This window comes from Lepisosteus platostomus, chromosome 2 (genome assembly GCF_059453375.1).
Source record: "Lepisosteus platostomus isolate fLepPlt1 chromosome 2, fLepPlt1.hap1, whole genome shotgun sequence".
In the NCBI taxonomy this organism is placed as follows: domain Eukaryota; kingdom Metazoa; phylum Chordata; class Actinopteri; order Semionotiformes; family Lepisosteidae; genus Lepisosteus; species Lepisosteus platostomus.
Window position 1 is genome coordinate 59773860 of NC_142612.1, and position 16341 is coordinate 59790200.

A 16341-nucleotide genomic window follows, 5' to 3' on the forward strand; every position below is an offset into this window, starting at 1 on the left:
TTTTTCAGCATGGAATAAACCTATTACTTGTTCCTTTGCAGCCTACGAATGCTGACGCAGCTACCCACCTGAACGTTTTAGACACAGGCATACATGGTATAGGAATACTTTTAAACACATAGACAAAATGTCCATTCTGACGTATAGCTGTTTGGCAATGTCACATACTCCTTCTAGTCAGTTGCACAAGAACTGAATCAGAGTCCAACAACAGTTTCTTTCTTAACACAAAGTAACTGTGCCTGACTGAATTCCACATGTGCCCCTCTCCATAAGCCAAAGAATACCCAGGTAACACTGTTCCCTGCTAACACTGATTTCAGTCCTTGGGAATCCAGGATTCAGGATAAGAATGTAGCGCTGGCTCAAACCAGAGATGTGTGGACTCTTCACTGGCAGATCTGATTGGAAACCTCCAATTCCCTTGGTTTCTCATGGCTTTCCACTGCCCAGAGAAAGGTTCATTGGCCTGCTTTTATAGCAGACGTGGCTATCAGGACATATCAGAAGCAACCAGCTCAAAAAGCCCTGCCTACAGGTTTCAGCATTAGGCTAAAGGCCCTTTTTGGTAACAGAAATCGTAGCAGTATTGTTCATCTCTCTTGGTGTCATGAAGTACAGATGTTTAGAAAATAAACAGCTGTCCTAATAAGCATGCTGGACACCAATCTAATTGTCTTACTACTTTTGACTAGCTACTGGAGTTTATTCAAGTTGGACGGTATTGAACCGAGACAGTATTCTGAATGTGGTGTATCATCATATCCCTATTTCTGAACAGAACGTTTTTTTATCTTCCTTATTTATCAAATACCAATTAGTTTATCCAAATAAAACCATAACTTTCATGTAAGGAAGTGGGGTTTATTCAGTTTTTACTTAATGTTTTTGCACTTTATAAAGAAAGACCCATTGTCCGTGGACAGACATTATTAACCTCTGCTACACAGAGCAAAAATGCACTGGCTCAAGCTGCGACCAACCTAGACCTGAAACAGGGCAACTAGCTACTGGTCACAGGAGCCGAGATAATCACATTTTGTTAGACATCTGTCTCATCCTTTGAAGAAAGTAAGCAATCGCAGTTAATGATCGATACATTTTTCTCTTTCAAAGGAAGGCTTGCCTGAGCTCCCCTAGCAGACAAAAAAAGCCAACTATCAGTAAGCAACGTTGAGCACGCTTCTAGTGGCGAGCTGGAAGCGCCTTTAAAATACGATGTGGTTTTTGGATAACTTGAGAGAAAGAACGAACAAACAACAGGAACGAAAACAGTGGTTTTCTTCTGACCCCGCTCTGCGAACCTTTCATGATCTTGGCAGTTCATGTGACTTGGTTTCCGCTGCCTGCCTGCTTCCGCAGATACTAATTTAATCCTTGCAGAAAAATCAAGCAGCCGTAGCCCAGCTTTGATAGTGAACTTATACTACGGCGGACAGAGGTGTGCAAGCAGCAGCTGAAGTCAGAGGCACCATGGTAGCGCGACGATCTGCCAGGGACATAAAAGGAGGTTAAAGCGATCCACCCACGTAAGTGCAAGCAATGAGTAGTAACGATAATGACAATTCTGAAGCTTTTGCTCTTCGCGGAGCGCGCTTGTTGCTTCGCGCTGCGGTGTTGACCGACTCAATTATTTGAGGAATTTGCATGTCAACTCACGAGCCGCGACCGCTGCGCGAGTTTTGCAAGACCGCCTGGGGCCAAAGTCTCTTCGGTTCAATCGTAGAAATCGTAGCCTTAACAAGATCTGTTTTAATTAAGCAGGACCGGCTACGAGCTATCGTTTAGATAACGATTGCTTTTGCATGTGTTTTTCTTTTTATTTTAAATATTGTCATGAGAAAGATACTCATGGGTGTTATTCCAGAAATGAATGAACAAAGGATGGTTCGCTTCTGTGGAGCGCACACTTTGTAAGGAAACCTGGCCTGAGAGAAATGTGGTTATAACGGTTGTTTCTGTAGCTAGCAATACTAGCAGTGGAGGTAATCAGAGGTTTCTGTGTTCACAAAGCATGACTAATTCATAGAGTGCCCGACCTAACTGTTTCAAAGTAAAGCTTCAAAGGACGGGCCAGGGAAAAAAATTAAAATAATTTAACATCGTGGAGCCATTTAGAAAGTGCTTGCACTTTTAATATGATTAACAACTGCTTACAGCGTCTTTTCTTCTGTAAAAAACACTGCTCTTTCGACAGGCAGTCCCTCACACACAGGACGCTTACTTTTTCGATTCAATGGTGGAAACGTCTTTATCTTGATCAGTCATTTCTGCATAGCTTTTAATTGTGGTTGAAAAAAATGTGGAAGGTTAGCAGAAAAAAATCACTTGCAAGAATACAAGAGAACCTTGCTTTGGCTGGCTGAAGCGAGGCACTGTCAGAATGACATTATCAGGCACCGAGACTAAAGGCCATCATTTTAAAGACTAAGTCAAGACTAAAGGCCGTCCATTTAAAGACTAAGTCAAGACTAAAGGCCATCATTTTAAAGACTAAGTCAAGACTAAAGGCCATCATTTTAAAGACTAAGTCAAGACTAAAGGCCGTCCATTTAAAGACTAAAACAAGACTAAAGGCCATCAATTTAAAGACTAAGACAACACTAAAGCCAGTTGCAGCCAGTGAAACGTCAGATTCTCAAGCTGAATCGTTTTCTTCCACATGAAATCTGTTTTGAAAATGGTGAAATGGCATCTTCATTCTCTTGATTTTGTTACAGAAAGACAAAAATGTCCTTAGAATAAGTTATATGAGCTTGGCTAGTCAGCTGGGGGTCTTGAGTACAATAATTAACATTAATTGGCTCAGTTTGAAATATTTCAGATTCTCACAAGAGTATTTTATTTACCCAAATAAATAATTGACTCAACTACATTGGGTGCGTCTTCTGATTTTTTGCGATTTTGTTTTCTTTTGTGTGCACTTTGTTTTCTTGGCTTCATCAGTTGCGGAAATTGTAATTTGCATCTCTTTCTGTATTGTAATTTGTGCTCTTTATGAATTGGAGACCTCTTTGAGATTGTCCAACAACCAAGTAGAAGAAAGACTAGTATTATTATTCTTTGGTTTCATCCTTGCAATTCTAGATAAAGAAATATAATATGCAAAACATATTTGAACAATCCTTTTACTTTTTCAAGCAGTCGGGAAATCCAGAGCCAAGCTGAAACAAAGACTTGAAGCCTGACCTTTGCAGAACGTAGACTGTAATTCTGCGAAATAGTCAGTTCTTTCACAGGGGCTTACACATGTACCATACACCACCAGCAGGGGTCACTGGGGGCACCTGCAGCCTATGCCCCTTGGGCTGTGTGTGCATGGGATATCTTTGGGGTCCCGACAGCCTATAACTGAGATCCTCTACCAAATCACACCCTACTCCTCCCAGTGACTGGCTCCAGTGTACTCCAGTGACTGGTGTGCTACGGTACACCTCTTTCTACTCAGTCAGAAATACACAGTACCCCTAGTAAAAAAAGCCTTAAGTTACATTCACTCCATGATGACAGTTTAACACAAATCAATCCAACAAAGTCTGTAACACATTTGTGTGCACTCCACTGCTGTAACCAATAAAAGAGCCACTCAAAGAGTAGATCCAGTGGACCAGGCACAGTTTCCAGCTTGAGTTTTATTGTTAGCTCGGTGTTCTAAAATGGTGCTCAGAGCACGAGACTGCATGGGCTTTGATATCCTTGTTTTGCTGAGCAACAGCAACTCCTGGGAGCTGCCAGGCTCCAGCCTAATTTCAGCGCTGCCAGGTAGCGACATACCTCCCCTTCCATCAGTGCTCACTCTGGAGCAGCTGCGGTGTCACATGACGACTGGTTCTGGCACGTGGGCTGGAGACATGCCCACTGAGGTCCTTCTTCTTTCTTTGCAGAACAGAGGCTGTGATGTTCCATCAATCTGATCAACAATGGATGATCACAGACTGGGTGGGGGGATTGTAGTTGAGCGTTCAGAGACTTTTTAGAAGGTTGGGCCAAAGGACGATTCTGTTCATTAGCTATAAGGTAGAATAAGAGAAAGTAAAGAGCTGTTTACCACTCTGATAATGCGAACTGATAATTAATGTCATAAAGCTGGAGCAGGAAAGCGATCTCCAAGCATTTGGGTATCCCAATGTCAGCTCTTGTGCCCATTATCAGTAAGGACAAGATACATGGTGCTGCCATTAGGCTCCCTTACAGTCAGGAAGAAAGAAGGTGCTTTAAGAACAAGCTAATTGTAAGATATTTAAGAGCTGTGCTGAGACTGACAGCCAAAGACATTCAAAGTGAAATGACAGCAAGTTGGATCAGGGGGATCCCATTTCAACCACAGAGTGAGTATTGCGTGTTAAAGATCTCAATGTTCATAGGCCAAGGAAAAAAGACATTCTTGGGAACACTTCAGAATGACAGTCCTTTCAAGGCAGCAAAATGGCATCTAAGTGATGGATATGATGTCTTGTCAAATGGTTTGTCCAGTGATGCACCAAGGACGTTTAGGTCTCTTTTAAGCACCAGCACCTGAAAAGCGGGAAGAAGCAGTTAGGTTGGTACAAATAGCCTAGTATGAGTTGTTAACAAATTGCTTAAAGCTAATCTGGACTGAAAACCAATAGACACCACATGCCCTACAGAGCCCTGATGCACATGGTTAGATGGGTATCATAGCATACATTGCCAAAAACACTGGTCCAGCATCTGAAACTATCTGTGGCAAAAGTTGGTTTAAAGCTCAACTAGATGTTTCAAACACATTCAAATCTACTTTTGAATGGTTCAAGAACAATGAAATTGAGGTTTTTTTAATCACCCAGTAAAAAAAATCTCAGTCTGAATCTGATTGCAAATTGCAGTTTTTGCACTAGAGAAGTTGCTCAAAATTTTAACAAAGTGTAACAACTTGGCACTGAAGAACTTTCAAAAACATCACTCCACAGGTTTTTTTAATAAATATCCTAATTGTTGTAATGTTTTTAATATAGTATTAGGATTATCTTTGTTTTCTTTGTCAGGACAAAAACAAAGTCTTTTGTTTCCTTATTTACAAAGACTAAATACTTGCAAAAATAGTTTGTTTAAGTTTAAGTTTAAGACATTTATAAACCTTACACCGTATATATGCATTGGAGTATAAATTGAGCTATGTAAACCTCTCACCAAAACATCTAGAAATATGTCTATAACTTTTATGTCACATCTGTTTCAAAACATCCAAAACAGAGTACTGTGTTTTCAGCATGGTATTTACACCAGACAGGCTATAGAGTTATTCCACGGGGTTCTCCGTCTCAGAAATATAAATGGAGAGCAACTGCAAGGGATCTTCAACTCCCTGTCAGAGTTAAATGGAAAAAACAAAGCTCAGCACTCAGTCAGGTAGAAAGAGGAACTGAGAAGTGGGACACCCATGTATTTTCAGCCCAGGCTAGATGGGTTAGAGTAGAGGTATGGCAGTAATGAATCTGCAATATTTAACACAAAAAGAACAAGCCCATATTTGGATATTTTTCAGCCTTTGCAGCTCCAGATTGTGTCAGATTTTGATTTTCCTGCAAAAAGGAATATTTGAACTCATTAGCACAACACTTCAAGATAAATGTTGCCTTCGGCTGACAATAGGAGAAGCACATTTCCAAAAGCTGTTTCTGCATTTTTGCTGGAATTGATTACATACATTACATATAAAGATGTAGCATTGTAATACATCATATATTTATGAAGCAATACAGAGAAACAGAATTATATTATGATTCTTACTGTTTTTAATTTCAGTTCGAACTGGTGTCAGCAAGAATGTGACGTTTACAAAATACAGATAAATTTTACAGATAAATTAGCTTCATATGGCACTGCTGGTGTCTTTACAGAGATCTGAACCCAGTGTGGAAGAAGTGCTTCCATATAATTAATTATTAAATTCATCACAGCACTAGTACTAGATGGCAGTTCAAAGTTACATTATTAAAATTAATGTTCCTCTCAGTGCGAAAAAAATAAATTTCTTGAGTGCACTCTGTTATATAGTATATAGAGCGTATTTTTAAAATGCAGCAAAATGAGCACTGAAAGATGTTTACATTAAATGTAATTTAAGAAAAATGCTGATTTTTTTTTGTGTCAGCACATGAAAGATATTAAAAGCTTTTTTCTTCTGTCCAGCTTTGGTAGAAAAGGGAATGTGAGGTGTTTCAATGTACTTGAATAACTAAGATAAAAAATGAAAAATACAGGTGCAGACATGCAAATGAAAGTAGAAAATAGAAGTGTTTGATCAGATCCATTTTAACATTTTTAGATTAAAATATTTTTTTTCTGTGCAATACAAAATTGTGTCATATATATATAATATATTTGTATTGTAAGTTATATCCTGATAGTTGTTAAAAACTGTTTTTTTTTTCCAAATTCCCAGACATGATTTGAATAGCAGTAGTCTTGAACAATAATGAATCGGATTTTCCATTGTGGGCACATTTCACAGTTTTCACATTTCACATTTAATTCTGATCCATCTGCTACTGTATGTGAAGGGCAGATAGCCCCCAGGGAAAGTTAGGTCCAGACTTGTATCAGGTTCTATATTTATGGCTGACAGGAAAGATTTTTAACTTTAAAAGTAATACTTAAGTGTTAAACAAAAAGCTTTATTGAAAAAAAAAACAATACACTTTAACAAACATTTTACCAATATCAGTTGCTCTTGTTTTATGCAGTCTGTGGTGTACATTACAATCTGTTACTTTACTGAAAGTAATAAAATAGATTACTTTCAGTATTCCAGGTGGAATTTTAGTTTGGTAGAATTTGTACATTTTATTTTTTCTTGAATTTAGTTACATTTCTCAATGCAATATTTCTCAAGGGGATCAGTTTTTCCTCTTAACATGTACTAAAGCTATAGAAATAAAAATGTGCAGTGCCTCAACTGTAATTGTTTACAGATTGTTTTGTTCAAGTATTATTCAGTTTCTACATAAGGAAATTTACATAAGGTATTTACTTAAGGAAATACTTTTAATCTTATCTGGGGTTGATAAGCTTATTTATATAGTTCCTTTTTATGCAATCTTTTTTTTTTTCATAAAAGTGGATGATTCTAGTAAAGTTGTCACTCTGCTGTAGGTAACATTAAGGCTTTCCATATACTACGTACAGCCACATAGTGACAGAAATATATTTGCAATTAAAATGCATAATGTACGGTGTTAGTGAAATGTTTGTACAGAATTAAAGAAAAATGTTTTACTTCAAGCTGAATTTCTCATTACTTGGATGGTGTATATGTGCAGCTGATGAAAAAAAATTGCTCTCGGCCCCTGTATTTCCCACTTAAACATGTTGAGTATCATAAAGTATTAAAAGCAAAACATTTTGGAAAAAGTAGTCTATTTTCATTCATTACGTGCTAAGTTTCACTTGACATATGCATGCATTTTTAAAGCAGCAAATAATACAGTAATTTTGGTAACGTTTGCCAAATTTACACGTTCATTTTAAAACTACAGGAATGCAGCACAGTTTTCATGCACGTAATGCTGTTACAGAAGACAATGAACAGCCCTGAGACCTATTTAGAGACACTGATCTTTATTATAACATGCAGACTCTGGTAGGCTACTTACTTCATTATGTAAAACTCTGTATTAGGCTAGCAAATAACTAGTTCAGGTGGGTAACTGCGTCAGCATGTGTAGGCTGCAAAGGAAAAAAAGAAAGAGATTTATTCCATGCTGAAAAGAGAAGAAAAAAAACACAACTTTTCGGCCGTGGAAGCTGACACGCCTCAGAAGCCCTCACACCTGAAGGCTCCATGGCCAAAATGTTGTGTTTTCTTTCTGCTCTTTTCAGCATGGAATAAACCTATTATTTGTTCCTTAGCAAATAACTAGGCAAACACTCATCCTTACATCACAGCACACTAAGCTAAATATTGCTGATACAGCATTCCTTTTTTATTTCGACAGCATCTCTGTACCTGCATGTAAGGAGCAGCATTCTTCTGTAAGATAAATTATCTTTAACTTTCCTTGTAAACCTTCAGTTGCTTCTGATAAATTCTGTGTGCCTTGTTTTACAGTGAGGAGTTTATAGATCTTACTTAGTGATCATATTCTGAGAGTCAGCTAGCAGCCCTTTCATCCAAATGATTAAAAAAAAAATTATTGAGTGCCTCAGTGGATAGAAACGTTTTGTTAGTCAGGCATAAGTTATTCTGCATCAGTGGAATATGCTGTATAATGTAATGACTCATATATAGGAGTCTGAAAGTTTTCCATATTAACATTCCCCATATCTTCAGTTCATATTTTCCTGGATTCACATTTTGTTACCCTGCATAAAATACTTAATTCCAGTCACTTCAGTAAAGGCACTGCTGTATACAGGGCTCTCCGTGTGAGTGTAATTTATTTTAAATTGAATTATCTGGTAAGATAAACAAATAGAAAACAATAACTTTACGACTTTCTATTGTAATTTTGTTAACACTTTGTTAGGACTTCATAAAGTGTTAATTCCTCTGTGTTACCGAACCTTTCCATAAAGTTTTTGCTTTTCATGTCAAACAAGGGCATAGACAGATGAGAACAACAGTAAGATTAGCTCGGTGCTGAGGAAGGACATTCTATTTAAGGAGTGCATTAGCAAAAAGAATCATCCTGAAGTGACTGGAATGCTGAGAAGAACTCAAAGTCCCATCACCCTGCCTACTAGATTGTTCTGTTGGTGTGGGTGCCTATGCACCAGTTCTTAACAGGCTTCCTCAGTTCCTTTTGTAATGTTCTGGAGTGCAATCAGAAATCTCTCTCTGTGTCCTTCCTCAGATTTCTCTCCCTCTGCATCTTCACTCAGAGCTCTTTCTCTGTATGTCCTCACTCAGAGCTCTCTCTCAAATTCACAGAGCTTTATTGGCATGATGAGTAAATTACTGTATCACTAAGAAGGAGGAATTAACAGACATCATATAAAACATAATGATGAGACTTTATTACTATGCTCACTGTCTGCCCCCCAGGCTATGACAGGAGATCACATACTGGGCTGCCAGCTCTATTGAATTACCAGCTTTCTGTGTCCTCACTCAGAGCTCTCTCTTTCTATCCACAGTGATGGTTCTAAGATGCCGGTTCTGCACTACATACTCTGCCTGCTGTGTCTCACTCTCGGTCAACACTGGAACATACTGACCTCAGCTTCCATTTATCCCCATCATGTCTGCTGCAAACTGGTATGTACCTAGCCACCTTCTCAGGAGGCACTACGTTCTGGGTAAAGTATGATAGTGGCTGAAAAGTGATGGGTCAATCCTCATATATATGTACTGAATTCAAGAGAAAGTTGCAGAGGTTTTGTATCTGTGATCAATGGGGTTTGTGTCTGTGATAGTGACTTCTGTTATTTCAAACAGAACAATGTAATGTAAAGTGTGGTGGCACAGTGGTTAGCATTTTTGCCTCACAACGGTGGGGTCCCTGGTGTGACTTTGTGTGTTTGGGTCTGTGTGTGCTCTGGTATCCTGTCCAGTGTGTCCAGTTACTCGATAGGATAGGCTCTGGATCCCCTGCAACCCTATGCTGGATAAAGCAATTAGAAAAAGAATGGATGGATTTCATAATGTGTAGGATTACAATGCATAATAAGAACAGCCAAGTTTATCACTTTAATTCGTAGGAGGGACATTTTTGGAATGTATCCAGCAGCCATTTCACCCTGCAACTCACAACTGGCAACCCACTGAAGCTCAGCAGGTGGCAGCCTGGTCAGTACCTGGAAAACTAAGGTTGCTGCCGGAAGAGGTGTTAGTGGGGACAGCAGGGGGCACTCACCCTGCGGTCTGTGGGGGTCCGAATGCCCCAGTATAGTTACGGGGACACTATACTGTAAAAAAAGGCGCCATCCTTCGGATGAGACGTAAAACCGAGGTCCTGACTCTCTGTGGTCATTAAAAATCCTAGGGCATTTCTCGAAAAGACTAGGGGTGTAACCCCGGCATCCTGGCCCAAATTTCCCATTAGCCTTTACCAATCATGGCCTCCTAATAATCCCCATCTCTGAATTGGCTTCATTACTCTGCTCTCCTCCCCACTGATAGCTGATGTGTGGTGAGCGTACTGGCGAACTATGGCTGTCGTCACATCATCCAGGTAGGGCTGCACATTGGTGGTGGTGGAGGAGAGTCCCCATTACCTGTAAAGCGACTTTGAGTGGAGCGTCCAGAAAAGTGCTATATAAGTGTAAGCAATTATTAATTATTATTATTATTATTATTATTATTATTATTATTAAAGAACATCATTAGTGCTTCAACAAGGCTCATTCAGTAAATAACTTCCTCTCAGGATACAGGAGATCCTTTTTAAGCTGATTTAATGTACTGTACTTTACAGGAATAGCTGGGACTGGATGGGAAGGTAGTACCAGCAGTGTAATAAGAATTAGGTGGCTTGATGATGTGAATCCTAACCCTTTTGAGCTTGTACAGGTTTTGGAGTGGCATGTCAGGCGATATAATAACTGTCCGTTCCAAATTGGAGCCGAACATACAATTGACAATTGCAAATTTGAAAGAAAGAAGAAAACTAACTATACTCATTAAGGTCATTTCATTTTTTTCTGAAGTGTGACAAGCTCTGCATTTATGCTGCAAGGTTTGTAGTGCCTCATTATATTATCAGTGGCAGTGGCACATTGCAAACTGTAGTGAGAAGTATAAAATGTTCAATTTCTTGTTTTCTTTTTATTTACTTATTGGGTTTCTGAATATTGATTAATTAAACATGCTTGCAACAAAACTAGCCAAACGTCTTAAAGGGCAGCCAGGGGGAATTGTCTGAGGGGAACTGAATAAAAACTCTGAAGCCCACTGCTGAAGATTTGTGCATTGTACCTTGTGCAAAGTCAGGAATCTAACTGAAAACAAAATCAGAGAAGCTCGGAGGTCTCAGATGAGTGTAGGATGCCTCTAGAAAATGGAGAAATGTGAACAATGAAATGTTAACAAAAGAGATTCAAAGGCACTTCATGACAACAGGAGGAACAGAAAAGAAGAATGAAGTGGGGAAATGTCCTAAAGCAGTAGCCTCCTACACAGTCCTACACAGACTAAGGCTCGTTGCAGTTTGGCCTTTCGTTTAGTTTTGTAACTTTAGGAATAAATATGTAAGGAGAAATTAATTGATCATAAGATACAGGCAGATCCAATGTTTGAAGCTAGAGCATATTTTTAAACCAAGATCAGTTTCTGCCTTAACCAGATGAAAAAGTGTAGGAGTCTGCCTACGTGTTTTCGTGTGTGCAGTCACGGGGTTCCTATTTGCCAGACAAGAGGTAACAAAAATCACAATATTGGCGTTTCCAAGGCGGGTGGGTATGACAAATAAAAGGCAAACCTATTTTTTTTTGTTTAAACAATAATTGGCTTTATGAATCCAGTTGATAACGGCAGATAAAACTCACACTTTCCTGAAATACAAGATGCGTTTGTGACCCTCATATATGCAAATTAAAGATAAAATCCTGAGATTCTGACACCACTGGGCTTGTTTAATCCTTCAACTCTGGTCACGCACTGCTTTATGGGACACAGAGACAGGTGTTCTATTCCTCGCTTTCAGAAAGTGAGTTAATGTGCTTTACCCACACCATCAACCAGCTATTATGAACGAATACACAATAGAAGCCAAAGAAGAGCACAGAGTGTGAAGACGTGAGACCCTAGCTATAGGTAATGAGATTAAAGCAGGCAAAGGCAGCTTCTACAGAGGTGTGAAACCAGAGAGGGGTGCTCTCCAGGCCAGGGCTCTCTTCTAAACGTAGAGTTGTGGTGTGAAAACTGCTCTAGGTGTTAGCATTTACCAGAACGTTGTCGCGTGATGTGTCTTAATAAACGGGAAGAGACACAGCTAACCACAGCAGCACCCTTGCAAATGTGAGAATAAATACATGCCTAAATTTAATTATAGAAAACTGTTAGAAAGTTTCAGCAGAGGTTATAAATGACAAATTATCACGACATTTTACTTTGTTGTTTTGCATCCTTGACAGTACACTACAAGTGGTTACAAATGTATTCATACCCCTGGTACAATGACAACACGGTAACTGGAAGTTTTGGTGTGAGAAAAAACGCAAATGTTGAGGGAACAAAACCTGATTAAAAAAATGACTTTGAGAAAAAAATGTTGTATGCTGTAAAAACATATCTGATCACAATAATTGCCCTTGTTTTCCAAATACACAATGTTCCAAATTATTCAAAGGCATATAATCAGTACCAGGTAAATAATCAGTACCATGTCGATGCTCATTATTTTTGATAAAATAGGTGCTTTTCAGTGGTCTTTTAATAAGTTCTCAGTAGGGAGTGTTAACCATTTAGATCTGGTGGTTGTGACAACCAATCAAGAAGACGGATCTTATCCTCCCTTAACATTTAGGCTATAGGTTTGGAGGTGTGCTTCAGTAAATACTGAAAACATCAGTTCAACTAAGCTTCAGCTTCTTAGCAGAGGGAACCAGGTGTTTGGATACAACCTGATACACTTTAGAATTCACAATCAATTCTGACAAGGTGGCCAGGACCAGATGGATGAAAAACAGGCCCATCCCCAAACTACAAAGAAATTACGTTTCTGTGTAAAACATACCACTGATGAATCTGTCCAAAAACTCAGTTGGTGCTTCATTGTTTCATCCAACGACGGCAAAATATTCCTCCCCATTTCACTTGGGAATAAAGTCTTCTCATCAGCAATATCCCCTTAACCTTAAACTTCTAGATGATGGGCCCACAGTTAAACGTGAGATGTCTTGTGGATTTCTGATAGTCGTCACTCAATCTTGTTTCTCAGATCTTTGGCCAGTTCTCTGACTTTCCCCAAGGTGACGCAATTATGAGTGTTTTGCTTCTGTATTCGGCCTCCTTTCATACCAATTGGCAATCAAGAGACTACCAGAAGCTTCTCTTAATGTTTTGAAGTTTTGTGAAACTTAAGTAACTCAAAATATATATTTTTAATTAGCCTTTTAAAAGGGCTGAATTTGCTGCATTTCTTTAGGAGAAATATGCATGTAAACACTTCAAGTTGTCTATCAAAAAAATGTAATTTTGCTAAAACCATCTTTTAGTTGCATTGCACAATCATGGACATAAAAAACTACACCAGCATCCAAAGAATTAGCATGACTTAAGCACTATTATAGAACTTGTTGTAATAAAAATAATTATAAACCTTAATTAGGATTATTGGGTTTGGGGAAATTAATACATTTCACTGGTCAATTGATTTGTATTTGCATGTGATATTGGTCATATCAGCTCTGTTAACATCACAAGGTGTATTTTAGAAACTTTCTGAGTTTTCAAAAATTTCCCATTGTGAACATTTTTGCAGTTAGAGAGAACAATTTGGTTTACTTTCTTAGCTACAGTGTGATCATTTTTTCTGTGCCCGACTTTGTTGTGGTTTCTTTTGATACAGTTTACTATTATATTTCTCACCAAAGCAAATGAACTGTTATTTTTCTAGTTTTGATAACTGTATTTTAATCTTGTAAGAAATGGCTCTGTAACCCTTCTGTCTCTGATCAGGTGCAGCGGACCGCGGTGTGCAGTGGCTGTCAGTCGTCAGGTGTACCCCTAGACCTTCCAGAGAACATCGAGGAGCTTCGGTTGAACGACAACCACATCAGTGTGCTGAGGAACAACACACTGACGCGTTACACTCACCTCAAGATCCTGAGCTGCGCCGGAAGCAGTTTGGAGGCTGTTGAGCCAGGAGTCTTCACCAGTGCTTCTCGCATAGAAAACCTCAACTTTGCCAAAAACAACCTTCGTTCAGGCTTCCAGCAGACAGGCCAAGCTCTCCGGCTCTTGTCTGGATTGAGAATCTTGGATCTTACTCAGAATGGTCTGACTGAAGACATGGCATCTTTCCTTCTACAAAATCTAACCTCACTTGAGTACCTGTCCCTCTCCAGAAACCTCCTTCTGAGGCTTGACCAGTCCATATTCAGCAGCCTTCATCAGCTGCGAGAGTTGAACCTGGAGAGGAACATGCTTTTTGAGATCGAGGACGGAGCCTTCCACAGCTTGCAGAAGCTGCAGAGGCTCAACATGGCCTTCAACCTCCTGCCTTGCATTGCCAACTTCGGGCTCACGCAGCTAGTGGTGCTGAATGTCAGCCACAATTCCATTGAGTGGTTCATTTCCATCCCAGACATGGATGAAATCTTCCAACTGGAGACTTTAGACCTTTCGGATAACAAGTTGTTTTTCTTCCCTTTTCTTCCAAACCGCAGTCGCCTTCGGAATTTGATGCTGTCCAACAATATGTTGAGTTTTTATGAACACCTCACAAACAATAACTCTCTAGACTGGCCCACCACTGTTCAGTTTTATAATTTGAACAGCAATGTCACTAATGTTACCACAGCCAAGCTGTGGGATGAAAGCCTTTATAGCGTAACCTCATCACTGGACTTGCTGGACTTGAGCCGAAACCAAGTGCGGTACCTGCCCCCCGGTTTCTTGAATAAAATGCCTTCTTTGTCAAGGCTTAGGCTAGGAAAGAACTGTTTGGAATCCTGGGATTTAACTTCTGAGGAGATCCCAGCTTCTCTTTATGAGCTGGACCTAAGCAACAACTTGTTGACAGAGCTCCGTGCCAACCAAAGTTTCCTGCATGTGCTGCCCAACCTGACACACCTCAACCTCAGCTCTAACCATTTACAAAGAATCCCTCCCAGGGTGTTTACTGGTCTGCACAGCCTCACCACTGTGGACCTCAGTTATAATAAAGTTGGCATCTGCTCCATGGAGAAAGAGAGCACAGACTACTCCGACTGTGCTGTGTGGAGAAATCTCAGTTCGCTGCGCCATCTCTACTTGTTAGAGTGTGACTTGCAAAAGATCCCGCCATGGGCTTTTCAGAAGACGCCAATAACACATTTGGAGCTTTCAAACAACCCAGAATTCCTACTTGAACAGGATACTTTGTTAGAGCTCAGTACAACTGTGCAACATTTGGGCCTTGGAAACACCAAGATGAAACATCTTGACTTCACCCCATGCAGAAACCTAAGGTCCTTAGATATATCCAGAAATGTCCTGAATCACCTCCCAGACTCCATACTGAGACTCAGTCTTAAGTGGTTGAACTTGAGAGACAACAAGTTGTCCACAATCCCTGTTGACCAGGCAAGAACATTAAGCCACACAGTACAGACTCTTCTCCTTGGTGGGAACCCCTTCAACTGCTGCCATCTGGCCTGGTGGACTATATTTAAGGAAACAGGGGGCATAAACATTGAGGACAGGACAGAGGTGTCATGCCTTCATTCCACACCACAGATACACAAGGTGGAACACCTTGACCCTCACATGTGTGGAAATAACAGTGAAGAACCCACTTGGGTATACATCCTGCTTTTTCTCCCAGTGTGCCTCTCTCTCCTGGGCATCTGCACTGTCTTTTATCTCTCCTTCAAGCCCACATTGCTGCCCAAGGTGATCAAGGAGAGGTGCTGGAGACCCACGCCGTATTAGCATTAAATACCTGCCGCTGCTTATGAGAGAAATAAATAAAAGTTATAGTTCCCCATAAAACCTTTGCCTGCTTTGAGTGTGTCTTCCATAACAGTGCGCTCAATTGAGAGCTACACTGCAGTGCAGACTGCCAGGCTGTTAGTGCTAAGACAAGATTCTGCTGAATCATACTTGGCTTAGCAGGAGAGCACTTAAATCCTCATTGCTTTGGTAAACAATAGAAAAGATGAAAACAGGACAGAATCGGAAATGTGACCACAGCAAAAACTGTACCTTTCTGCTGAAAACAGAAGCAGGAGTTAAAATGTGCAAATTCAAAAACAAAACCAATAAATGGATAACACATCATTAAAAAAAGTGGAAAATAACTGACTACACAAAAAAATTCTACACAAAAAATCACCTTCTTCGGCATTCCTAATCCACATCCTTATATTAAACCAAACCCTTGAGCCTAACATGAACTCTTCACACTAATTCAAAAAATATTACATCAGTATTCTAAAATCTATTTAGGATTTTTTTGTCCTGTTTTACTGCTGTCCTTTAAAATAATATGCATGGCAGATTCCCCCAAATACATCGGCAGATTTATTTCTGCACTAGGGGGTGGTAACTGCTGTTGGTCTTCGAAGTCTCAGAACACGGGAGTGCTTTCAATGCATTTCAAAGCAGCAGCGACTTTCAGATTGCTGATTCTGCTGTGGTTGGAACAGACCCCTGGGGTCATGGTGGTGTTGGGAGACACTGTGGGGAGATGTACTGTAGTTTCCAAACACAGTCACTGAAATAGAGGGCTGAAA

The 16341-nt window shown here is 39.8% G+C and overlaps 1 protein-coding gene across 1 annotated transcript; it reads left to right on the forward strand.

The window, feature by feature from the left end:
- Nucleotides 1-1225: 1225 nt before the first annotated feature.
- On the forward strand, nt 1226-15598 carry nrros (negative regulator of reactive oxygen species). Its single transcript, XM_088610423.1, has 3 exons — nt 1226-1529; nt 9100-9220; nt 13583-15598. Exons 2-3 carry the CDS (start codon nt 9113-9115, stop codon nt 15536-15538), a joined length of 2064 nt encoding a protein of 687 aa, XP_088466549.1. The 5' UTR covers nt 1226-1529; nt 9100-9112; the 3' UTR covers nt 15539-15598.
- Nucleotides 15599-16341: the final 743 nt, after the last annotated feature.